This window comes from Lacerta agilis, chromosome 8 (assembly GCF_009819535.1).
Source record: "Lacerta agilis isolate rLacAgi1 chromosome 8, rLacAgi1.pri, whole genome shotgun sequence".
NCBI classification, from domain to species: Eukaryota; Metazoa; Chordata; class Lepidosauria; order Squamata; family Lacertidae; genus Lacerta; species Lacerta agilis.
In genome coordinates, this window is record NC_046319.1 from 3,905,847 (window position 1) to 3,929,151 (window position 23,305).

At 45.9% G+C, this 23,305-nt stretch overlaps 1 protein-coding gene across 4 annotated transcripts in view; it reads left to right on the forward strand.

Moving 5' to 3' along the window:
* TET3 (tet methylcytosine dioxygenase 3) overlaps positions 1–22,515 on the forward strand; it is a 93,078-nt gene extending 70,563 nt beyond the window's left edge. For all 4 annotated transcript variants that reach the window (XM_033159092.1, XM_033159093.1, XM_033159095.1 and 1 more), the window contains 8 exons: positions 6,612–6,702; positions 10,387–10,480; positions 11,146–11,354; positions 12,927–13,077; positions 14,277–14,366; positions 15,996–16,133; positions 16,989–17,325; positions 19,756–22,515. In XM_033159092.1, coding sequence (XP_033014983.1) covers positions 6,612–6,702; positions 10,387–10,480; positions 11,146–11,354; positions 12,927–13,077; positions 14,277–14,366; positions 15,996–16,133; positions 16,989–17,325; positions 19,756–21,599 — 2,954 coding nt within the window. In that variant the 3' untranslated portion in view covers positions 21,600–22,515. The remainder of the gene's footprint in view (positions 1–6,611; positions 6,703–10,386; positions 10,481–11,145; positions 11,355–12,926; positions 13,078–14,276; positions 14,367–15,995; positions 16,134–16,988; positions 17,326–19,755) is intronic.
* Positions 22,516–23,305: the final 790 nt, after the last annotated feature.

The following is a 23,305-nucleotide window of genomic DNA, read 5'->3' on the forward strand; positions in this document are numbered from 1 at the left end:
AAAGATGGCACCTCTGCCCTGCAGTGTGGTGGCTGTGAGCTGAATACGCCACATGGGAAAGTTAGCTCTTTGTGCTGTGCACACCAGCTTTCTCCATATGGGGGAGAAATAATGCAACAAGAGAGAAGGCAGCAAAGAAGAGTTACTAAGGACTTACGCCATCAGCTGCTGGTGATAAAACCAGACGGCGCTGCATGTCCATTATTGGTCGTTTGTCTGGATGGCTGCTGTCCAGCTGAGATTTGTTTTCTCTCTCTCTTGGCACTGGGCCACAAAGATGTGCTTGGAATAAAAATTAGGGTTGGGTGAGAAAAGGGCGATGATGGGGGAAACAGGAGTTCCTTTGTCCCTCAGAAACCTTCAAGTCAGCGACTTCCAACTTTGAGAGTGCTATAACCCCTGGGGAAAGGAGCCTATGCCAACATGGCACACTCCCAGGGGGCCATATGGTGGGAATTGTAGTCCAAAACATCTGGAGGGCATCAGGTTGACAAAGGCCAATGTAAAGTTTGTAGAGCACCAGCCATGTGCCAGATGTTGTACTGGGCAAGTTCTGAAGTATCTCCAAACTCTCTTGCTATGGCCGCCACAATGTTTGAAGAAGCTGCACTTGGTGTGATCTCCACCAACACCGTGCATTATGTAGCAGAGAATTCTGATGGTGGCCACAGGCCTCAGCCCACTTACTTGCCCTGCGTCAGATGTAGCTAATGTTGGTCCCTCCAGATGTTGCTGCAACTTCCATCACCCCAGACTTTTGGCCAGGCTCCCTGGGGCTGATGGGAGTTGGGATCCAACAACATCTGGAAGGCCTGGCGTCAGTCACCCCTGCCGTTCCTAGATATAATATATAAATGATGTTGGTTTTCCTTTACCATGGCTATGTGTTTAGTTTGAATTCCTGCCCCATAGTGAAAGTATCAGCTGCAACTCTGGGGTGTGGGGACTTGTGTGTGGTCATGGCCCCACAAATTCATAAGCCAGCCTTCCTAAGCATGTTCAAAGTTATCTGTAAGTTACCAAGTGGCCAAAACTGGAATATATGGTATTAAGCCTTCCAGCTAGTATCAGCAGCAGCAGCAGCAGCAAAGCAATTCTAGGGTGCATGTTGCTACCATTGGCTGTGCTCAGCAGGGCTGACAGGAGCTGAAACCCAACAACATCTGGAGGGCATCAGTTTGCCTATCCATGCTTTGCATAGAATCATAGAGTTGTGGAGTTGGAAGGAATCCCAGAGGGTCATCTAGTCCAACCCCCTGCATTGCAGGAATAACAGCTAATGAATCCCTGACAGATGGCCATCCAACCTCTGCTTAACACCCCCCCCCCCCGGTGAAGTGGAGTTCATTCCACTGTCAAACAGCTCTTACCTTCATAAAGTTTTTCCTAATGTTTAGTCAGAATCTCCCTCCTTCTCATTTGAATCCATTGGTTTGGGTCCTGCCCTCTGGAGCAGCAGAAAAAAAGCTTGTTTCCTCTTCTGTGTGACATTCCTTCAGATATACAGTGGATGCTCAGGTTGCGAACGTGATCCGTGCAGTGGCAACCTGCAGTGTTCGCAACCCGCAGCACCGCATCTGTGCACGTGCGGGTCACAATTCGGCGCTTCTGCGCATGTGCGAGCGCTGAAACACGGAAGTAACCCGTTGCGATACTTTCGGGTTCGGCGCAGTGCGCAACCTGAAAACGCGCAACCTGAAGCGTATGTAACCTGAGGTATGACTGTATGAAGTTGGCTATCATAGCACCTCTCAGCTTGTCTCTTCTCCGGGCTAAACAGACCCAACTCCCTCAACCACTCTTCATAAGGTTTGGCTTCCAAACCCTTGATCATTTTGATCGCCCTCTATGTCTCAGCCAACCTCCCTGGCCTTCATGCTGTCTGCTCTTGTGAATATCTTTTGTTTGTATTTTTACATACATTGATGTCTTCCTCTGCCAGCTTCCTCTAGCAACCTCTCTTGGAATATTTTGTTATACAGCAGGTCATACACCTTTAGTTTGGTGGGGGAGTCGCTTTTCAGGTTAGACCTCAGCCCTGCCCTGGACCCAGTCCAGTAAGGCTGTCCTTAGCTTCCCAACAGTATTAGCAGGCATAGGCCAACTCGGCTCTCCAGATGTTTTGAGACTACAATTCCCATCATCCCTGACCACTGGTCCTGTTAGCTAGGGATGATGGGAGTTATTAAAATAGCTTGGCAACTGAGCCAAGTGTAGTCTGGCTAAAGCCAGTCTCCATCAGACTTCAAAGAAAAGACCAGCTGTGTTTACACCCAACAGAGGGCAGATTCTTGCAGCCTGCAAGGAAAAAGAGGCAGTGGAGCAAGTCTCACCTTACTGGAGGGTTTGGTTGCTTTTTTGTTTGCTTCTTTCAAGAACAAATATGGGAAGAAGGAGTTGATGCTTCACAGTTCTGGAAAGGCAACACCATAGGTGCAGCTTCCAACAATTGCCACAAAGCTGAAATCATGCTGCACCTAGGTTGGTGGCTTTTGCTGAATTGGTTTTGATTAGAGCCAAGCGTCAGTGTTCCAAATTCCCAGGTAGGTACCAGGCACATTTTGCTACTGGCACAGGTCCAATCATGACTACGTGGAGAGTTTTGGGCACCAGGTTGGCAACTGAGCCAACTGACTTGCATGCAGTCCTCCATCATCACATCAAGGAAAGTAGGTGCAGGGCTAAGTACAGAGATATTTGACTGTGCTGCAGCCTCTCCACAGGCCACCCAAAGGGAACTCACAAACCACTGTTTAAAAACGTCTGCCTTGTTCCATAGTTAATATCATTTCCATTTCCATTGTGTGTGTTTCTCCGTCTTGCATACTGGGACAAGTGAATTGTAAGAGCAAGCTACAGCCAAGCAGTGTAGTTGAGATCATAAACATGTAGAATTGTAGCATTGGAAAGGACGCTGAGGGTCACCCAGTCCAAGCTCCTGTGAATCGACACCCTCTTGTGGTGACCATGGGACAACCTTGAACTGTTGTTTCTGAGGGGAAGAGAGTGGCATAGCAGTGAACCCAACCCAAGGTGGGGACTCTTGTCTTTCCAGGTATGAAGTGATGTGGTGTCCCAAATGTCCACAAGCTCATAAAATCGTAGAATTGGAAGGGACCTAAAGCATTGTCTAGTCCAACCCCCCTGCAAAGCAGGAATCACAACAAAGAATCCCTGACAGATGGCGTTGGGTCACTGTTGCCAACTTGTGCATGAAATAGATGAGACAGAGTGGGCCAAAATCTGATCCATGGTCAATGACCTTGGAACTCCATTTAAGCTCTAGTCAGGCCGTCTCTAGCTGCTCTCTAGCTTTTTGGGGCTACAGCTCCCATCAGCACCAGCCAGCATGGGTTTGCCATTGTTCTGGTGATCTATGAGAAGTTGAAGAAAGCCCTAGTGGCAGGGTGGTGGGGGGGGGGTGAGGACCCTGATTTCATTCTGTGTAATGCGTAAAACTGGCCTGACGTGCTCCTAGACCAGGCATAGGCAAACTCTGGCCCTCCAGATGTTTTGGAACTACAATTCCCATCATCCCTATCTAACAGGACCAGTGGTCAGAGATGTTGGGAACTGTGGTCTCAAAACATCTGGAGAGCCGGAGTTTGCCTATGCCTGTCCTAGACCCCTGACAGCTGCTTTCAAGGGGCTTGCAAATAAAGCTTCTGGAGCCCCTTTTGGCATTTATGCAATGTCAGATGGGAAAGGCTTGATCTGGTGGACCAAATGGGCATAATTAAGCCCGAGGGCACGGGTGGCAATGTTGCTGTGGCTTTTCACCATCTTACTAAGACCTGCCTTTGCTTCCAGGCCTTTGGAGAACTGACTAATACTGCCTTAGGCCTAGGTGCTTTTGTACACCTCATGGTCTTAGTGCAGTAACGTTGTGTTGTAGTGTATGGAATTGCTTTTAACTGACCTTGGTCTGTTGAACTACCTTTATATTGCTGTACAACTATTTGGGGCTTCTGGTGAAAAATGGTTTATAAATTCTATGAAATAAATAAAATAACTTCCATGAGTAGCCTTGTTGGTTTATTTGAAAAAGATCCCAAAGTCATAGGAGAGTAACAAATTGATTAGGACCAAGTGAAATGTCACAAACAACATGATCATTCTTTCTGCAGGATTTCTCTCTGTGATGTCTTGGTTGGCCCCAAACTGCTTTAACAGATCACCGAGGCTGCTACCTTTAATTAAGGTTTAAGGATGCAGTCCTAACTAGGGCTGGGCGATATCTGCTTTCCAACATCGTAATATATCGCCAGCTAAACTTCACGATATGGCGGTATATTACGATGTCATAAAGGAGATGGGGTGGAAGAAGGCAGTTGCCAGCCCTGGGTGCAATTAGCATCACTGTGTGCAACTTCTGCCTCTTCCTGGCAAGGCTGGGCAGGTGATGCTACCCTGGGCGGAGCACAGCACCCGGGGCACCACATGGCACGGCACTGGAACTGCCAGCCGCAGCTCACCCCAATGATAGTCTCTCACTGTACAAGCGGCGGCTACCACAAACAATTTTAAATTTAAACCAGTTTCAGGCAACGCATCGATACATTGCCCAGGCCTAGTCCCAACCATGTCTACTTAGAAGTAAAGTCCCATGTAATGGAGCTAACTCCCAGATAAGTGAGGTTAGGATATTTGCAACCTTACTTAATGAACTGGTGAAAGCAGTTTCAGCTGAGAGAGGCTACATAAATAGCTAGCTGTTCCTATTTTGGTTCCAGTTTGTTATTGTTATAAATATAACATTATTTTATTAGGGAACAGAAGATCTTGGCAGCCGGCCTCTTTTTCCATCAGTGAGTTGTAGTTTTTGTTTACTAAATTGTAGGTTATCTTATGACAAAGGCCGCAGGAAGGGTAAATCTCAGCTCCCAGCTAGTTGGTATGGGATTCATTAGAACTGGCTGATTAAGATGGGCATGTGGACCATTTGGGAGCCTTTCTGAGATGCAGAGCTGACGGCATTCCTGTTTTTCAGTCAGATACCTTTGTTGTGCTCTGTGGAAACAGGAAACAGAAGCACTTTTTCAGAGCTGGGAGGGAGGAAGGAGAAATAAGTTTTGAGCTCAAGTCAGGGTTGCCATTTGAGCAGTGAAGAATTTTGTATTTGTAGCTTACCTTAATTACTAGGTCAGCAGACCTGAGATCTTAACCAGGAGGGCTTTCCCCGGATCTTGCTTAGGGCCTCTAGATGTGGCTGCACTTTTGTCTGGGGTTGCAAATATCAGCCTGGGACCAGCCCTTTTTGCTACTCCAAGTAGGTGAGAGAGGCCTTGCCTCTTTAGGATCTCTTGCATGTTTCTTAAGGCATTTGAATGAATATTGTGAGATACACAGCAGTATTGCAGTGGGAGGATGCACATCTTTTAGCTTGTACTTTTGCTTCTTTGACACTACTTAAATATAAAATGCCACCAGCTCTCAAGGAGCCAACAGGGAGAACAGGTTATTTGCAGAACAAAGAATGACAGTGTCATGGCGGCTAACTTACAGTTAGTTTCTTTATTAAGGAAGCAGAACAGAGAAAACACTGAGACTTCTACGGGTTGCTGCTATCTAGATCAGGCATCCCTAAACTCGGCCCTCCAGATGTTTTGGGACTATAATTCCCATCATCCCTGACCACTGGCCCTGTTAGCTAGGGATGATGGGAGTTGTAGTCCCAAAACATCTGGAGGGCCAAGTTTGGGGATGCTGATTTAGATGAACCAGTTGCCTGGACTGGCTTGTAACTCCCCCACCACCACCACACACACTCTGACCCTCTGTGTCAAGCACCTTCCTCTGTCTACAGTGAGCCCCAAAGGACCCTCTCTGTTTCTGCCTGGCTCTCTGCTCTGTGACATGCAGTAGATGCCTTGTTCTGGGGGGGGGCTCGCCCCTCTTCCATCTGTGGAGGCAGAGCATAGCCATTGTGGCTAGTACCCATCTGCCTCCCCTACCTGGTCAGGCTTGGAATTGAGCTTGCAGAAAGAACCCACAAATAGCAGAGTTCCCCTCTTACTTGGAGTATAATGCTTAGCCTGTTCTTGATGATGTCACGGGGAAGACAACAGGGTCAGGTGTCTCCCACAGCTTCCCCAATGAAACTCCGACCAGACTGCCTGCCTAATTGACCTTTCTTGCTGCTGTGGTGGCAGCAAGGGAATAGTTTGGGACTGGGGAACCTCCAGCCAATAACCTCCAGTTATTGGACTCTGTCAGCCTCAGCCGGCCTGGCCAGTGAGTCAGGATAATGGGACTTGTGGCCCAGCAACATCTGGAGGGCACCAGTCCTCTACTGTTGGATAATGGAAACTCATTACTTTGAAAATAATTTTTGGCCACTTTTAAGCATAAGCTTAACAAAGTAGTTTGTAATTTTTCATGTTGTGTAAATCACAGTGCAGTTTAAAATCCCAGTTGTGTTTTGATGAGCTGTGCTTCTGTTCTCTCCCTTCCCACTCCCCTCGTTTTTGCAATTTCAGTGGGGCATCTGACCAAGGGCTTCATTCTGCCCACCTTCAGCTTAACAAACTTTCAGCTACACCTGTTCTCTTTGCTATAAAAAGGCAAAGACACTGAGGTGAAATAATTCATCTGGTTTTGTTTTTAAACAGAACAAATAGTGGAAAAAGACGAAGGGCCCTATTACACCCACCTGGGATCTGGACCAACTGTGGCATCCATCAGGGAACTCATGGAAGAACGGTAAGTTGCAAAACATGTGCAGTTTAAAAAAGATTTCTTCTCTTTTCTCTTTTAAAATTCTTGCATCAACATAGATAACCTTCAGCACTTTGATTCTGTGATCACCGTAACTCCCTATAAAAGGGAGCCAATCAGAAAAGGGTGCAGGGGCCCCATAATTTTTTTAAAAAGTTTTTAAAACAGGTCTTTTGGGCAGAAGAGGTATTGCACAAAACAGCTGTGTTAAAAATAGAAATTTTCCTTTGTTAGGTGTAGGATGTGGGAAAGGGAAAGAAACTAAGAACAAAGTTTTCATGCAAGTGGCTCCAAATCCTTTCCTGACTTGGAGTAACACAAATTTTGTATATTTACTGAACTTCTGTGCGAATATGGAATACTGAATAACTTACGTTTAAAAGAAGAATGAAATGGAATGTGTGCCTGACAGGTATGCAAATACCTGTGCACATGTCCACAGTAGACTTTTCTGTGATTCTGTGGGAATCTGGAATATTGGAAAACTTGTAGTTCAAAATTAAATTAAGTGCTTACACACAAAGAACCAAATACTTGCACACAGTGCCCATAATGGGCCTCAGACTTTTGGAACTTACAGTGTGTGGGGAAGCACTATTTTGGAGCCAGTGTGGTGTAGTGGCTAGAGCAGGCATAGGCAAACTCTGCCCTCCAGATGTTTTGGGACTACAACTCCCACCATCCCTAGCTAACAGGACCAGTGGTCAGGGATGATGGGAATTGTAGTCTCAAAACATATGGAGGGCCGAGTTTTGCCTATGCCTGGGTTAGAGCGTTGGACTAGGACCTGAAATCCCTACTTGGCCATGGAGCTCACTGGGTGACCTTGGACCAGTCACTGCTTCTCAGCCTAACCCAGGTTTCCTCAACCTCGGTCCTCCATATGTTTTTGGCCTACAACTCCCATGATCCCTAGCTAGCAGGACCAGTGGTCAGGGATGATGGGAATTGTAGTCTCAAAACATCTGGGGGGGCGAGGTTGAGAAAGCCTGGCCTAACCTATCTTGAAGGGGTGATGGCAATTAAATGGGGAGGGAGAGAGAACCATGTATGCCACCTTGAGCTCATTGGAGGTGGGATATTAATGCAATAAGCAAACACGATGGGATGGCACACAGCGTGAACACATCCCATCAAGTGCTACCCACTAGTGTGGACAGGAAGCACCAAGATGTATTTGGGAGGCATAATAATTTTGAAAGTGCTCATAGATGGATGAAGGTATACAAATGTGAACGTGGAAACAGTGACCCACATATGCCTGATACCTTGAACGTCCTAGTGTTGGTGCAGCCTTGGTGGAGATTCCTCTGCCTCTGGACCTACAGACCTCTCTGCCTCTTCACCTTTCTGCTTTAGTCCTTAGTGCTGCAGGTGTGCAGTCTCAGTCCTCTGTTTTGACTGGCAGGTCCATATATGCCGAGTCAGGCATTCAGCCGAAAGACAAAGGGCCTGAGCAGACCTCTTCATCTTCCTGTTCTATGGCAACATGCATTGTGGTCTGAAACCAGCCAACCCAGTTGAACTGATCTGAACTTGTTTGTGTGTTACTGATACTGATCACTTTCCCCTACCACCTAGACTTTGCAAAACAGATGAGAAAACAGTTTAAACATACTAGCAAATTGGTTTCCTCCTTTAGAGAGAAGGGTTTTAATATAAATTACACTACACAAATTATATATATGTGTATGTAAAAGTAACAATTGTTGAAGTGTGTTATCTCTTAGTTGGTCGCCTCCAACTGCCGGTAAGTTCCATTCACAGTAGAAGCATTGAAACTAATGGGCCTGCGTTAGTCATGTCCATTCATTTCAATGGGTCTTCTCTGAGTAGGATCCACTGATATTATTTACATGGGTGGGAGGCACCACACATCTTTTTTCCATATTCAGATTCAGTGAAAATAAACCCTTCAATGTAAATTTGGTTAATTTTTTTTTTAAGGGAAGATATGCCTCTAATCTTTAGATTATCAAAAACCTCCCAAATTAAGGGTTGTTTTTTTTTAAATAAAAAAAAAGGTTTAATAATTGTTTGTGAAATGTGGTAGAAATCTATTGGAAGACAACATATGCCCTACTTTGCAGGGTTGGTGTGGGGATTAAATAAGCAGGGGGAGAACCATGTACTTCACCTTCAGCTCCTTGGAGAAAACAGTGGGATATAAATACAATAAAGTACCAGTAAATAAATAAAGTCCACATGAGTTTTTGGAGAAGGGAGGAGGGAGCATGCGGCTTGTTTCTAATCCTCCAAATCATGGTTTGTAGAATTGTCTGAAGACTGCCATCTTTTGAAAAAGGGAAGCCTGGGCTGAGGCTCACATGCTCTCAGCATTAAAAATGTAAGATGTTCAGGTACTTCTTTTAATTGCTGCCAGTAGAAGTGTTGTCTCCCTGGCTCATCCAGAAGGTCATTTTAATTTCAGGTATAAGTCATACAAGAAAGAGGTGCTTCCCCCCCCCATTGTTTCCATGGAGGAGTTTTACCCGGGCAGCAGGGAGGGTTAATGCTGCAGACTGCTTGCAGGTGGGCCGACACATGTTCAGACTGATTAGGTTACTCCCCTGCAGTTGACTCATAGACTGCTGAAGAAGCTGAGTCACCTCTAAACACATTGCCACTGAATCACCATCGCAGGCAGCACAACCAGGGCTGGGAGGCTGACGATCCTAAAGGTGGAGGTTGGAAAAGAACCTCTGTGCATCAATAACTGATATGAAGAACAGCTCCCACGCTAAGTGAGTCCTTTTGAGGAGTACGTCTTCTGCAATAAAGTGAAATGAAACCTTTTCTCAGTGAAAAGCAAAGCCCCAGTGTGTGACGTCCGGTATCCCAGAGATACTGCTATTTGGGAAGGTTGAGTTGCAATTAATAGAACTAAGGTGGGAAGTTTTACTTGCCTGTCTCTTAGCTATGGTGCCCCAAAGCACTGTTATGGCAAAGCAATAATCACACCAAGCATTTTAGAGTACATGTTGGGTGAAATGCACACAAACCAGTCCTGGCTTCATAAGCCTTGCACTCGCATGTAGCCTCCCTTTGCTCTTCCTTTCACACAAGCAGCTGAACAAGTCATGTTTCATCTCCTAATCACAGCTTCCTGTTGCATCCAAACCCCTAAACTATGGTGAACAGCTCACAAGCAAGCTAGAATATTAAACCATGGTCTTGAAGTTAGTTTACGATCCTGGCTAGCAGGGCTGTCTTAAGCATATGTGGGACCAGGGTGCAAAGATCCACCCAGTGCCCCCCTGGTTGCCCAGTCCCAGGTGCGCAGGGGGGTGGAGCCGGTTAGCCGGCCGCCTCAGTGTCTTGTTGGCTTGGTTGCCCCCAAACTGATGGCGCAGAACTGCCCAAGCAGAAGAGCCCACTGCAGCGCTCTGACCGACGCGTGGGTTCTTCCTCGGACTCAATTCTTGGGCCCCAGACTCCCGCCCTGGCGGCCCTGAGAGCCCGGGGCCCAGGTGCACCGCACCCCTAGCACCTATGGGTAAGATGGCCCTGCTGGCTAGTTTGAAAGCCATTTGGCAAGTGGAAGCCCAACCCTCCTTGTAATCTTTCTCCAGTCTTTCAGGAAGAGGCTTCCCTAGGATAGTCCTCCAAAGCAGAGCTCTCAGTCATGTGCCCTGTTTGTCTTCCTAATGTTGTGACTTTTACAACCAGGTATGGTGAGAAGGGAAAAGCCATCAGAATTGAAAAAGTGATCTACACAGGGAAGGAAGGAAAGAGTTCCCGTGGCTGCCCCATCGCGAAGTGGGTAAGTGGCTGCCCTCCTTTCCCCTGGCATTTAGCATTTATCCCAGAAACCTGGCCGAAGAGCAGTTCCTATGCAGTCACACAAGAATGTTCCCAAATTCTGCCAAAAAGACCCTCAACAACTCTCATTGCAGGAATAGTGGAAGGAAGATACCATTTCATGGAGGAGGAGGAGGAGGAGGAGGAGGAGGAGGAGGAGGAGGAGGAGGAGGAGGAGGAGGGCAAGGGCTGTCACTTAGGGTGCCACTTCACTCTAGTTGCTTGGGCATACCAATGAAGGGAGGCTTCTACAGCCCACTTATGGTCTTTCCAGAGGGATCGGGCTGACCACTGTGGGAAACAAGATGCTGGACTGGGTGGGCTTTTGGTGGCCTGATCCAGCAGTCAGGCAGCTCTTATGCTCAGGCATTGATGTGGAGACTGTCATCAGCCAACAGAAGTGCAGCACTGCCATGCCAGGGCAGCCAGCAGCAACTGCAGTTCCTGCATTTGTATGGAAAATAAGTCTACATTGTGTCACTTTGCCCCGTTAATGTTGACTTCTCTTTGGGCATTTCTGCCCAGGAGGCTGGGCAGCACCACTCTGGCCTCTTCAGGGGAGGATGGCAGGCTGAGGTTGGAGGTTGTATTTTCCTTGACCAAGCAATATCCTCTCCTCTTTTCCAGGTCATCAGGAGGCACAACTTGGAGGAGAAGCTCTTGTGCCTGGTGCGACACCGTGCTGGTCATCACTGCCAGAATGCTGTCATCATTATCTTGATTCTGGCCTGGGAGGGGATCCCTCGTGCTCTGGGGGACACCCTGTACCAGGAGCTCACCGACACGCTCACGAAATATGGAAACCCCACCACCCGGCGATGTGGGCTGAACGACGAGTAAGTTCCTTTAGCCCTGGCCAGGCTGCTGGAGACAAGAGGCTGGTGGGAGACAGCATTTTCTCAGAGATCCATGGAATTGATTTACTGAAAGGTTCCTTGGACTGGGGAGAGGCGGGTCCTTTATTGACTCCTGATTTCTGCTTCTGAAGAGGTGAACATGTTACCTCAAAAACTAACAAGTTTCTCCTGCTTTCCCTCCTTCCTTCTCTCCCCTGACTACCATTGATTAGGGGCCAAATAGAAGATCCTCGGGTCCAAATCAAACTTGCCCCCTCCAGGCCAACATTTTCAGCTCTTCCCTGTTTAAAATTATCAGTGATAACGGGAATTGGCAATCCTTTTTTTAAAAAAAAAAACCATCTTGACACGAGACAAATAATACTAGAACCACACCGTTGGAACTGCCCCCACCAGAGTGCTTTTATGAGCCTTAACCCTCCCAAACAAGGCAAAGGGTTTTCTTTGCCTCACTTACCAGCTCTGGGAGGTGCTCACAGGAAGGTGTGAGACATCACGAGAGCCTCCCAGAGCCCACACGAGAGCCTCCTAGAGTCCAGTAAGCAAGACAGAGAGATTAAAAACTCTTTCTGTGCTGGGGAATACCCTGTACAAAAATAGCTTTTAAGCTCTCTGCATTCTGTGCATTCAGTTTGTGCAGTTTCAGCCAGCCAGCCTTCAGCCAGGTAAAGTTGAAACTGCACATGTTAACACATGTAAGTTGTGAGTTAAAAAGGTAAAGGGACCCCTGACCATTAGGTCCAGTCGCGGACGACTCTGGGGTTGCGGCACTCATCTCGCTTTATTGGCCAAGGGAGCCGGCGTGCAGCTTCTGGGTCATGTGGCCAGCATGACTAAGCTGCTTCTGGCGAACCAGAGCAGCGCACGGAAATGCCATTTACCTTCCCACCGGAGTGGTGCCTGTTTATCTACTTGCACTTTGACGTGCTTTCGAACTGCTACGTTGGCAGGAGCTGGGACCGAACAACGGGAACTCACCCCGTTGTGGGGATTCGAACCGCCGACCTTCTGATCGGCAAGCCCTAGGCTCTGTGGTTTAACCCACAGCGCCACCCACGTCCTAAGTTGTGAGTTACCTGTACACAATTAATCGTAGCTTTGTGTGTTAGAAAGCTCCCATGATTATGAATACTTATTTAGAGAAAAGACCATAACATTTAAGCTCATTCAAATATTGCAGCATATTAGCCACCGATAAGACATGCATACATAACAGTTAACACACTACGTTACAAGCACATTAAGAGTTAATCTTGGGAATAAACTTCACATCACATTAATATGAGCACAACCCACATCTCCTACATTATCAGAAAGGAAAGGAAATCCTCTTGACTGCTTTGTAAGTCAATGCTTTTTAGAGGCCAAGTGTTGGTTTATGGTTGTGCTCCCTTGATGGGCATCTCCTGATGGGGGGATCTGTCTCTCCCAACTCATTTGTGGTTGACACCTTTAGATTCAGTGGCTTGGGAATGACAAGAGCACAGGCCAGTAGCTCAGTTTGGCCGCTGTGCACAGCATCTGAAATGCCTTCCTTTGTATTCATTGCAGCCGGACCTGTGCATGTCAAGGCAAGGACCCCAACACCTGTGGTGCCTCTTTCTCCTTCGGCTGCTCTTGGAGCATGTATTTCAATGGGTGCAAATACGCTCGAAGCAAAACGCCCAGGAAATTCAGACTTCAGGGAGACAACCCCAAAGAGGTTAGTGAGACACCCACCCACCACCACACCTCCCTTTGTTTCGCTTGTTCATTTTTCAAGGGGGATTAGGGCTCCAGGGTTCACCAGCATCTCTTAAGGGGAAGAGCAATGACGTGGGACTCTGGCAAAGTTCACGTGAGACTTCCCCCAAAGTAGGCTGACCAAATACCTGCTTGCATTTGGCCAAGCAAGTCATTGCTTCCTCCTTGTAAATGTGAAAGGACTGGAAAGTAGCCTCAACAAACCATACAAAAATAAGTGGATGGAAAAAGTTTTGGAATTTGTCCTAATGGCAAAAATACAGTGGTACCTCGGGTTAAGTACTTAATTCGTTCCGGAGGTCCGTTCTTAACCTGAAACTGTTCTTAACCTGAAGCACCACTTTAGCTAATGGGACCTCCCGCTGCCGCTGTGCCGCCAGAGCACGATTTCTGTTCTTATCCTGAAGCAAAGTTCTTAACCTGAAGCGTTATTTCTGGGTTAGCGGAGTCTGTAACCTGAAGCGCATGTAACCCGAGGTACCACTGTATTTAAGATCTGAAGGAGGGGGGCTGGTGGCGGCACTAATAGGGAAACTGCATCACGAATTGCAACCATTGTACTGATTACTCCAGAATGAATTTCTTGCTTCCTCATTTGAAAGGCGTTCACAGTTCTTATAAATAATACAGGTTATTGATCACTATGGACTGCATCCAACTAAGTTCTGCTCAGAGTAGATCAAGTGAAATGAATGAATCTAAGCTTGCCATGGCCATTAATGTTGGTGGGTCTACTGTGAGTAGGACTGGCATTTGGCTACAGCTCTGTGGTGCTAGCTTTTAATATTTGGAAGAAAGGATTGGGTCTGGGTGAAACGCTTGGAAGTATTACCCCTTGTTTTGGAAATGTCCTTGCCGGCTGTAGTTTTTTGATGCAGCTCCTTTGAAATGCTTTACTGTGGATGCATTAAAAAAAGGTGAAAGGGTTAGAGGTTATTGTCCTGTAGAAAAGCCCCTGCTTTGTGTGCAGAAAGTCCCAGCCTGAATGAATCTCTGGCATCTCCCGTGAAAAATGGATCACAGATGGTGACAGCGAGGTAGGAAATGACTCTGGGCCTCAGGGAGATGCTGTTGGCTGCTGGGCACAGGAGGCAAGATTGAACTAGGCAGTCTGACTCAGCAATGAGCAACTATGACTCTCCCAGTCTCTCACTGCAGGAAGAAGTTCTCAGAAGAAGCTTCCAGGACCTGGCCACAGAAGTCGCCCCACTTTATAGCAGGCTGGCACCCCAGGCCTACAAAAATCAGGTACCCACTGTACAGCTCTTGTTATTATTGTGCTGCTGATTTAAGTATAGATCCCAATGTTTCTCAAACTTTTTTCTCTGGGCCATATTTCAGAATAAAATTGGCTTGTGCCACACTGAATTTTTGGCCAGTGGTGGGGTGGGGGCCAGCTTCTAGCAGTGCTTGACTGGTAACATTGAACACACCTACTTTATATGCTCATGGGACATGGGGAAAGTATAAAACAATGCAGCTACATAAGAACATAAATCATTCCAAAATATTATTATAAAGGACCTCTTTCATATGTACCCCACAGTGAGAGGCATGAGCTTGCAGCATCACTTGCGCTCATGTTGAAAAGATAGCTATCCATATTCTGCAATAAAGAAACGATACTATACAATACTGAAATGTTTAAATGTTTCTTTGATTATCCTAAAATCTTTCCACGGCGCTTGCCACCCTCTCCTACTGGTATGCCACAGCCTTTAAGAACCATTGACCTCTCCTGTCTATGAGGCTGTTGCCAAGGTCTGTTGCAGGAAACGCTCTGATTCGTTGTATACTGGTTTGATTGTTGGACCACAACTCATCTCCCAAAACATTGGCCAGCACTGCCTGGGGCTGATGGAAGCTGGAGTCCCAGCAACATCTGGAGAGAACCAGATTGGCACTAGGAGAAGGCAATATAAAAACATTGAGCAAACAAAAGATGGATTCCAGGGTGGGACACGGTAAATGAAGGGTCAGGTCTTTGTGTAATCATAGAACTCTAGAGTCGGAAGGGACTCATATGGACATCTAGTTGAACCCCCTGCAGTGCAGTCTTGTTTTCAAGGACAGTTCAGTCTTGGACTGCAACTCCCATCAGCTCTGGGCATCATAATGTTGGATTCCAGGGCAGATGGGAGGATGGCTCTGGTGGCTGGGGCTGATGGACAAAATGTCTGGACAGCACCAGGTTGAGAAAGACTGCAGGAATCCATTGAAAGTGTGGCTGTTGCTTTTGTCTTGGCCCTCAGATTTTAGCCCTTTGCTCTAACAAATGCCCCACTCTCCCAGCTTGTGGAAAGCTGTCCCAAGAGAGGCATGCCTAGCTCCATCTTTGGGGCTTTTACCTTTCCCCAGCCTTTTGGTCTCTTCTAGTGGTGCGGGAGCTGTAGTACTGCCTCCTCCTCCTATCTAAAGCTGTGTTTCTAGACTTTATTTGTGTTGCTGTGTTTTTACTTTATTTTAATGTAAGCCATTTGAGTTGCTGCTGGTGTTACACTTGCATTTACCTATAGCCCGCTTCCTCCCAGGTGGCTTACACAAATTAAAATGACACAGATAAAATACAAAAATTTAAAAATGTATAAAAGACAATTGTTACAAAATAATTAAACTCCACCTGATGTCAACTCCAGGGTGACTTCAGTATCGTCTTATTTTTTTATTCTACTGCTGACTTTGTTCCGTGGGGAGAGGGAGGGTTAGGGAAATTAGGTGAGTTTTTCTTGTTTTGTTCAACCTCATGCTAATAATAATAATAAAAAAAACAGGTTTTAAAAGTTACATATTAATATAAACAAACAAACAAACAAACAAACCATACATCTTTCCCAAGGTGCTGCCGTAATTTGAGTTGTTGCTGTCTTTTTTCATCAGGTTACAAATGAGGATATAGCAATAGACTGCCGGCTTGGACTGAAAGAGGGGAGACCCTTCTCTGGTGTGACAGCATGCATGGACTTCTGTGCTCATGCTCACAAAGATCAGCATAACCTTTATAATGGGTGTACTGTGGTAAGGAAGCACCACCACTCATTTTATTATTTATTCATTGCATAAATGATACAATAACTCTATTCAACTCTTCAAGGAGCTCAAGGTGGCATACACGATTGCCCCCCCCATTTTTATCCTGTGAGGTAGGTGAGTGGCACAAGGTCACCAGGTGAACCTCATGGTCGGTTGGAGGTTTATTTGTCAAAGTTGGGGGGGGGGGGAAGGAGAACACCATCCATGAGGGAATGGATAACTAAAATCTGGAACATAGTATATGGTGAGAACTAGAGAGGTTAGACAACAAGGAAATGTCTTCATTTTGAAATGGAGCCTTTCATGTAATGTACTGGAGTAAAAGGTACAGGAGAATGCAAATCCATCTGTGTTACTTGGAACTTCGTGATACTAATTTATTATGTTTTATTTTGGTCTTTTCCTTCATGTTTAGCTTTAGATACCACCTTTTACTCTACTTTTATTTCATTTTATTTGGCATCTGTTATTATATTTTCCTATGTTTTATTTTATATACACACACAAACAGATTCTCCTAGCAGTATCCTATCCTTTCACACACTCTTTTTATCCCACATGTAGCCTGCCTATCATAGCATATATTATAAATTCCTACTACGCTATTCACAGCTCTATCTCATCACATCAGTTTGACCTAAATATATAACCCGTGATTAATTGGCTCAGGTAAAGTGAAAGTATTTCTTCAACCAGCTGGCAAAAGATATGCCATCTTGAAATTCTCAAGCTTCTAGGCATGCCTGAAGTCACTTTTTAGACTCTGGCCTTGCTGTTTTGTGTGTCCCCATTGAATTAGCTAACTGGGACTCCCTGTGTGTTGTCTGCCCACTTCTTTAGGTGTGTACCTTGACAAAAGAAGACAATCGTACCACTGGGAGGATCCCTGAGGATGAACAGCTGCATGTCCTTCCACTGTATAAAATGTCCCCCACCGATGAGTTTGGCAGCGAGGAGAATCAAGCTGCAAAGATGGGCACGGGGGCAATCCAGGTTCTCACCTCCTTCCCCAGAGAGGTGAGGAAGCTTCCTGAGCCAGCCAAGTCTTGCAGGCAGAGGCAGCTGGAAGCCAGGAAGGCAGCTGCTGAGAAAAAGAAAATGCAGAAGGAGAAGCTGATTACACCTGAGAAAATCAAGCAGGAGGTTTTGGAGATGCCACCACTTCAGCAGGATGCAGGTGAGGGCAACGGGTTGGGAGCTGAGAAGGCCACTTGTCTTGTGCTTTTGATGTGCTATCTGGTTAGGTTTCTTACACAGCTGCTGTTGGGATGCCGTCTGATCAATAGTTTTCAAAGTTTCTGCCCTTTGGGAATGCTTTATCAATTAATGTCTCTGTTGAGGCACTGCTGTTGTTGTTGTTTAGTCGTTCAGTCATGTCCGATTCTTCGTGACCCCATGGACCAGAGCACGCCAGGCACTCCTGTCTTCCACTGCCTCCCACAGTTTGGCCAAACTCATGCCAGTCGCTTCAAGAACACTGTCCAACCATCTCATCCTCTGTCATCCCCTTCTCCTTGTGCCCTCCATCTTTCCCAACACCCGGGTCTTTTCTAGGGAGTCTTCTCTTCTCATGAGGTGGCCAAAGTATTGGAGCCTCAGCTTCAGGATCTGTCCTTCCAGTGAGCACTCAGGGCTGATTTCTTTAAGAATGGATAAGTCTGATCTTTTTGCAGTCCATGGGACTCTCAAGAGTCTCCTCCAGCACCATAATTCATAATTATGGTGAGGCACTGCTAGGCACAAGCAAAGGATTCTGGGACATATTCTTGGGTGCCAATCAGATTATTAGCTAGGCCATTTGGGCCTCACCATTTTCCTGTGCACCCTGTGTACTCTCTTATCAGCTTTTTCCAGCTTGGGACCCACCAGAAGTTTTGGACTACAACTCCCATCAGCCCTAGCAAGCACTGCCATATTGGCATGGCTGTGCTGGCTGGTGTTGATTGGAGTTGTAGTCCAAAACATCCAAAGGGCATCAGGTCCGGGAATGCTACTTTGGAACAATATTTTTCGAGTTAGTTGCATGCCACCCGACTTACTCCGAAGGCACCGCCAACGGGAAAGCACTGCTCAAGAGCGTGGCAAACAAACACTTGCAGCACAGCTTAGAGGAAGATTGGTAATGGTAGATGAGTCATTGCTGGAAGATTGCTGTCCTCAATTACTATTTTCATTTGTAAATTTCATTTCTGTTCCACACTTCCTCCAAGCAGTTCAGGTCAAGCATTCATGGTTCTCTCCTCATAAGAAAGAACCCTGTAAGGAGGGTTAGGCTGAGAGATAGTTACTAGCCCAAGGCTTCCTCTAGGCTGAGTGGGTTTTTGAACTTGGGTGTCCCAGTCTAATACTGTAGCCACTATACCACAATAACTTTCTCATCCACATTCTTGGTTTTTTTTATAAAAATATATATTTTTAATTAAAAGATTTTCTTGATTTACAAAGGTATGTGTAATGTCTCTCTCATATTTTTCCCATGTAACATTTTTACAAATGGATCCACATTCTTGTTGATGAATATCTAAAGCTGCCAGGAAAGCAGATGATTTCATTGAACCTAGGGTGTTGCTGCTGATGATATTTGCAAATTCAACAGTGAAAGAAAAAAAATACGTAAATTAAATTAAAGAAGGGGGGAAACAAAAAATCAGTATAATCGTAATAATATATTAATAATACCAGTAATAGCAGACCGCCATCCATTCACATTGTAGATACAGTTACCATCAGCACACAAATCTTAAAATAAGATATATAAGTTAATACAAGCCATCCAGATGTCCAAATAGATAACTATGTGAAATTGATGCCTATATAAAACATGTCTGAATGTAGCCAGAACGGTAAGGTAATTATGTAATAGATGGTGGGTGTTTAGCCTTCCAGGTTTGAGGTATAAGCCTCTTAGGCTGTCTTAGTTTTGAAATTATCAGCGTTGATAATTAATTATGGTGTGAATGACCACTGTTGGTTTGGGTGGCAGAAATCCTATTGAGAAAGCTTATCTTCAGTGCTGTGAGAAGTCCCAGGGCAAGAAGTGAATGGCATGCTCCATAAAAATTCTGGAGCATCGCAACTTGCTCTTCCCCACACCAGTATTCGCTTTCCTTTGCTTGTGTGGTGGGGACTGGGTTGTAGCACTGCTGCCATCGTCACAGGATTTGTCAGGAGGATTTTGCAAAGGAAAATAAATGTGGTTGGAATGTGCTTTGCAGGATGATTTGAGATTTCCTCGCCCATACCCTGTCTGTGGGGGCAGAGATATATCCATGGTGCAACACTAGTGATGTGTCTTAGGCAGTGCAGTCACACCATGCAAAGGCCTTGCACAAGTCAAGTGCACAAAGAGATAGGATTTCTCAGTTTTCCTGAAGGTGGTCAAATTTTGCCACTTAGGAGGGAAGTGCAGACTATCACAATGTGCATGTAGCTACTTGGTTAAGTTTCCCTCTCCTACTGTAAATGGTGTTCTTAGACACTCTGGCAAGGGACAGAAAGTCTGCTAGTGTAACTAGCCAGAAGAGTGGCCCAGATCTTCAAAGGTCTTGTGCCAAAGAAGCAATCCTGTTTCTGCAAATTAACATTGGTTCTTGTTTTGCATCTGCAGATACGGCTTTGAAAAGTGGACATTCACAGCGGTCAGCCAAACCTTCCATCAAAGTGGAACCTCAGAACCACTACAACACTTTCAAGTACAATGGGAATGCTGTCGTGGAAAGCTACTCGGTGCTGGGGAACTGCAGGCCCTCTGACCCATACAGCATGAACAGTGTTTACTCATACCATTCCTACTATGCACAGCCTAACCTGCCTTCCATGAATGGGTTGCATTCAAAGTTCTCTCTTCCATCCTTTGGGTATTATGGATTTTCCAGCAATCACATGTTTCACTCCCAGTTTTTGAATTACGGTGACACAAGGAATACACCCTGGGCAGGCACCAGCTACGAGAAGAAGCCTGATGTCCAAATGTTGCAAAATAACTTGAGCCATGGTTACAAGAATCCCGAACATTTAGATGAAATCCCACCCACTGTACGAAACAAAAATCACCACCAGCGCACCTACGAGAGATCCAGCAGGCATGTAGGCAAGCCCACGGCTGTGCCCCAGAGGTGCAACTCTGTCCCTGCAGAAGCCCTGTCATTTGCACAAAACACAAACTGCTTCAATCACCGAACAATCAAGCAAGAGCCAATGGACTCTTTGTCACACATGGAGTCTTTTCAGAGAGCGGCTGCTATTAATGGCCAAAATCCAAATCTGAACATATCTGATTTGTCCATGTCATCTCAGAATGGAGGCCCAGAACAACAGTGGAGCCCTTACAAAGTCAACAGAAATGAGTCCCCTTCGGACAGGACTAGTCATGCTGAGAGCCCTTGGAACATGTTTACACCCAATGACAATGTCGGCGTTGTCAATGCAAACACACAGAATAAGTCCAGCTTGTTTGGTTCCCACTCAAATGCTACCAGGTTACCACAGTCCCACCTCTTGGAAAAACAGTGGAATATGTTTCCTACAGAAGGACAGCCTTTGCCACCTGGCCCCGATGTGCTGGGGAAATCATGGAGCCCTTGCAAAGTCAACGAGAACTCTTCAGCCTTTTCAGTGAATTCAAACCTTCAGGAGAAGCCCTGGAACTTGGGGCAGCTGAATTTTGGTTCCATCAAGGGAAACTCCAGACTTCAAGATGAACTTTGGGGTTCTGCCAAAGCAGATGACAGGAGAACTCCTACGCCGGGCACAGGATTACCCAGCAGACCATGGGCTTCCTTTGGCTCATTGCCCTCTGTGGCATCAGGTGTGTGTGGGGAGAAGCCATTCCCTTCCTTGAAAGCCGATGGTGGTACAATGCATCTGGGTGCTGGCCAGGAAGAAAGGCCATGGGACTCATTCAGCTTAGATGACAGCATGGAAGAGACACCCGAAAAGAACATCAAGGAGGAAGAAGAGGAGGAGGATGAAGAGGAGGTGTGGTCAGACAGTGAACACAACTTTCTGGATGAGAACATTGGCGGGGTGGCAGTGGCTCCAGCCCACGGCTCCATCCTCATAGAGTGTGCAAGGCGAGAGCTACATGCCACCACCCCGCTGAAGAAGCCCAACCGGTGTCACCCCACACGCATCTCCCTGGTCTTCTACCAGCACAAGAACTTAAACCAGCCCAATCATGGACTTGCCCTCTGGGAAGCAAAGATGAAACAGCTGGCAGAGAGAGCCCGGGCGAGGCAGGAGGAGGCAGCCAGGCTTGGGCTCCAGCAGGACATCAAAGCCTTTGGCAAGAAGCGGAAATGGGGAGGCAGCTTGGCCACTGAGCCCCAGCAGAAGGAGAAGACAGACACTGTCCCAACCCGGCAGGCCCTGGCCATCCCAACAAACTCAGCTATCACTGTGTCCTCTTACGCCTACACCAAGGTAACTGGGCCGTACAGTCGCTGGATTTGAGCAGAGCGCAGCTGGCGTGGGGCCATTTTACCTCAAAGTCTGCAGCACTGGAACACAGTGCTGGTTTGTGGTGCTTTTTCCTTCGTGTGTCGGAGAGAAATACGAAGCCAGGCCAAGTGTGACATTTCCAGTATATTATCTGCACTTGGGAGTTGAGCTGAAGAAACTTATTGCTGTTAACATTTTTCAGTAATCTAAAAATATTTATATCTGTGCATTTTTAATCTGTACATCACAATAATGGCAAGAGAAATTTGTAGTGTCCTTTCGCAAAGGAGAGCTTTTTAATTCCATTCCAAATACACATGTGTATATTGGATTTTTAACAGAAATTATTACAACTCTGAAGGGGATTATGTGACATAGAAGCAAAATTTAAAACTCAGCTGCACCCTAAGCCAATAAGAATCTGCACCATCCATCACATCCAAGTGGGGTAGAAATCTCACTTTAGAGACCTCCCAGAAACCAAGACTTACAATTAAAGTAATTGTATAATTTGCTGTGTGATGGTTTCTTAGAGATTTAATAGATCTCTTCCAGGAAGGAAAAAAGGTTGGTGGAAGAATTAAGTAGAGAAGGCAAGAGACTACACCTCCTTGGTTTTGAACAGAGCATAAAATGTTGTGTGACACTTCTCTTAACTTGGGAGGGGCCCCCAACAGAATAGATGGATTCATATAGTGGGAAAGGTGTAAAAATGTGACCCAATTTGCCTGTTTCAATCCTCAACACAACTGAGTCTGCCTAGAGCATCTCAGGGGAGTGCAGCTGGAACATGTTGCTGGCTGTGTAAAAATTATGTCATGTAAACCACTGCAAAGTCAGGTTTGCTGTGAGCTTGTGGCCTAACTTTAACCAGTTTCAGAAGAGGTGGAAATGAAAAGAATTAAGATAAAAATATTATTTCTGCCACTGCATGTGGTTACGTTTTTGAATGAAGTTCTTTTGCCAAGGCAAGAGGCAGCAGCTGTGCAGCCTGTGTAAAGTTAAGCTAGTTCAACTTTTCTCCATCAACTGTTTTGGCATAAATATCTTACCCAGTTAAATTCATGAAGGAAGGAACTGAGAAAAGGATAGATTTGAGGAGAAGAGGTAGAAGGGGAGGTGGAGAGGACTGCGGGTAGAAGAGAGCCATCATAAAACAACATTTGGAAGGGGCTGAGTTTGCCCAGGAAGTGACCTTTTGATTTTCATGTCTCTCACACTGTGGGACTCACAGAATAGCACTTAGCAATGTTTCAGTTCTTGCCAAATTTATCATACAGTGTAATCAACCACACTTAATTTTTCTGTAGGCTAGGCCTGACTGCCTCACTTTTGAATCTTTTGTTCTGTAGTGGTAAACGAAAAGCCACTCTGGACACAGAAGAATCTCGGGTTGAGCTCCTGTATCTTTAAGAAACCATCATGGCAACCCTCTTTTTATCATCTCTGGTGCAGAGTCCAATGAAAAGGAAGGACACAATAGATCTCCTTTGTGCTGTGTTTTCAAAAGGTGCATGCTTACCAAATGAAATTGTCCACACACACCAACCTTTACACGTGGAGATTTTCAAATGCATAAATGAAATTGGCTTATTGTTAAGTTTTATTTTATTTTTTCTGGTGCCATTTTTTAAAGTGGAAACATCAACGTTATGTGATAACTGATTACTGCAAAACAGCTGGTGCTTTTAAAACTTTGAATCACAACTTTTTAAGGT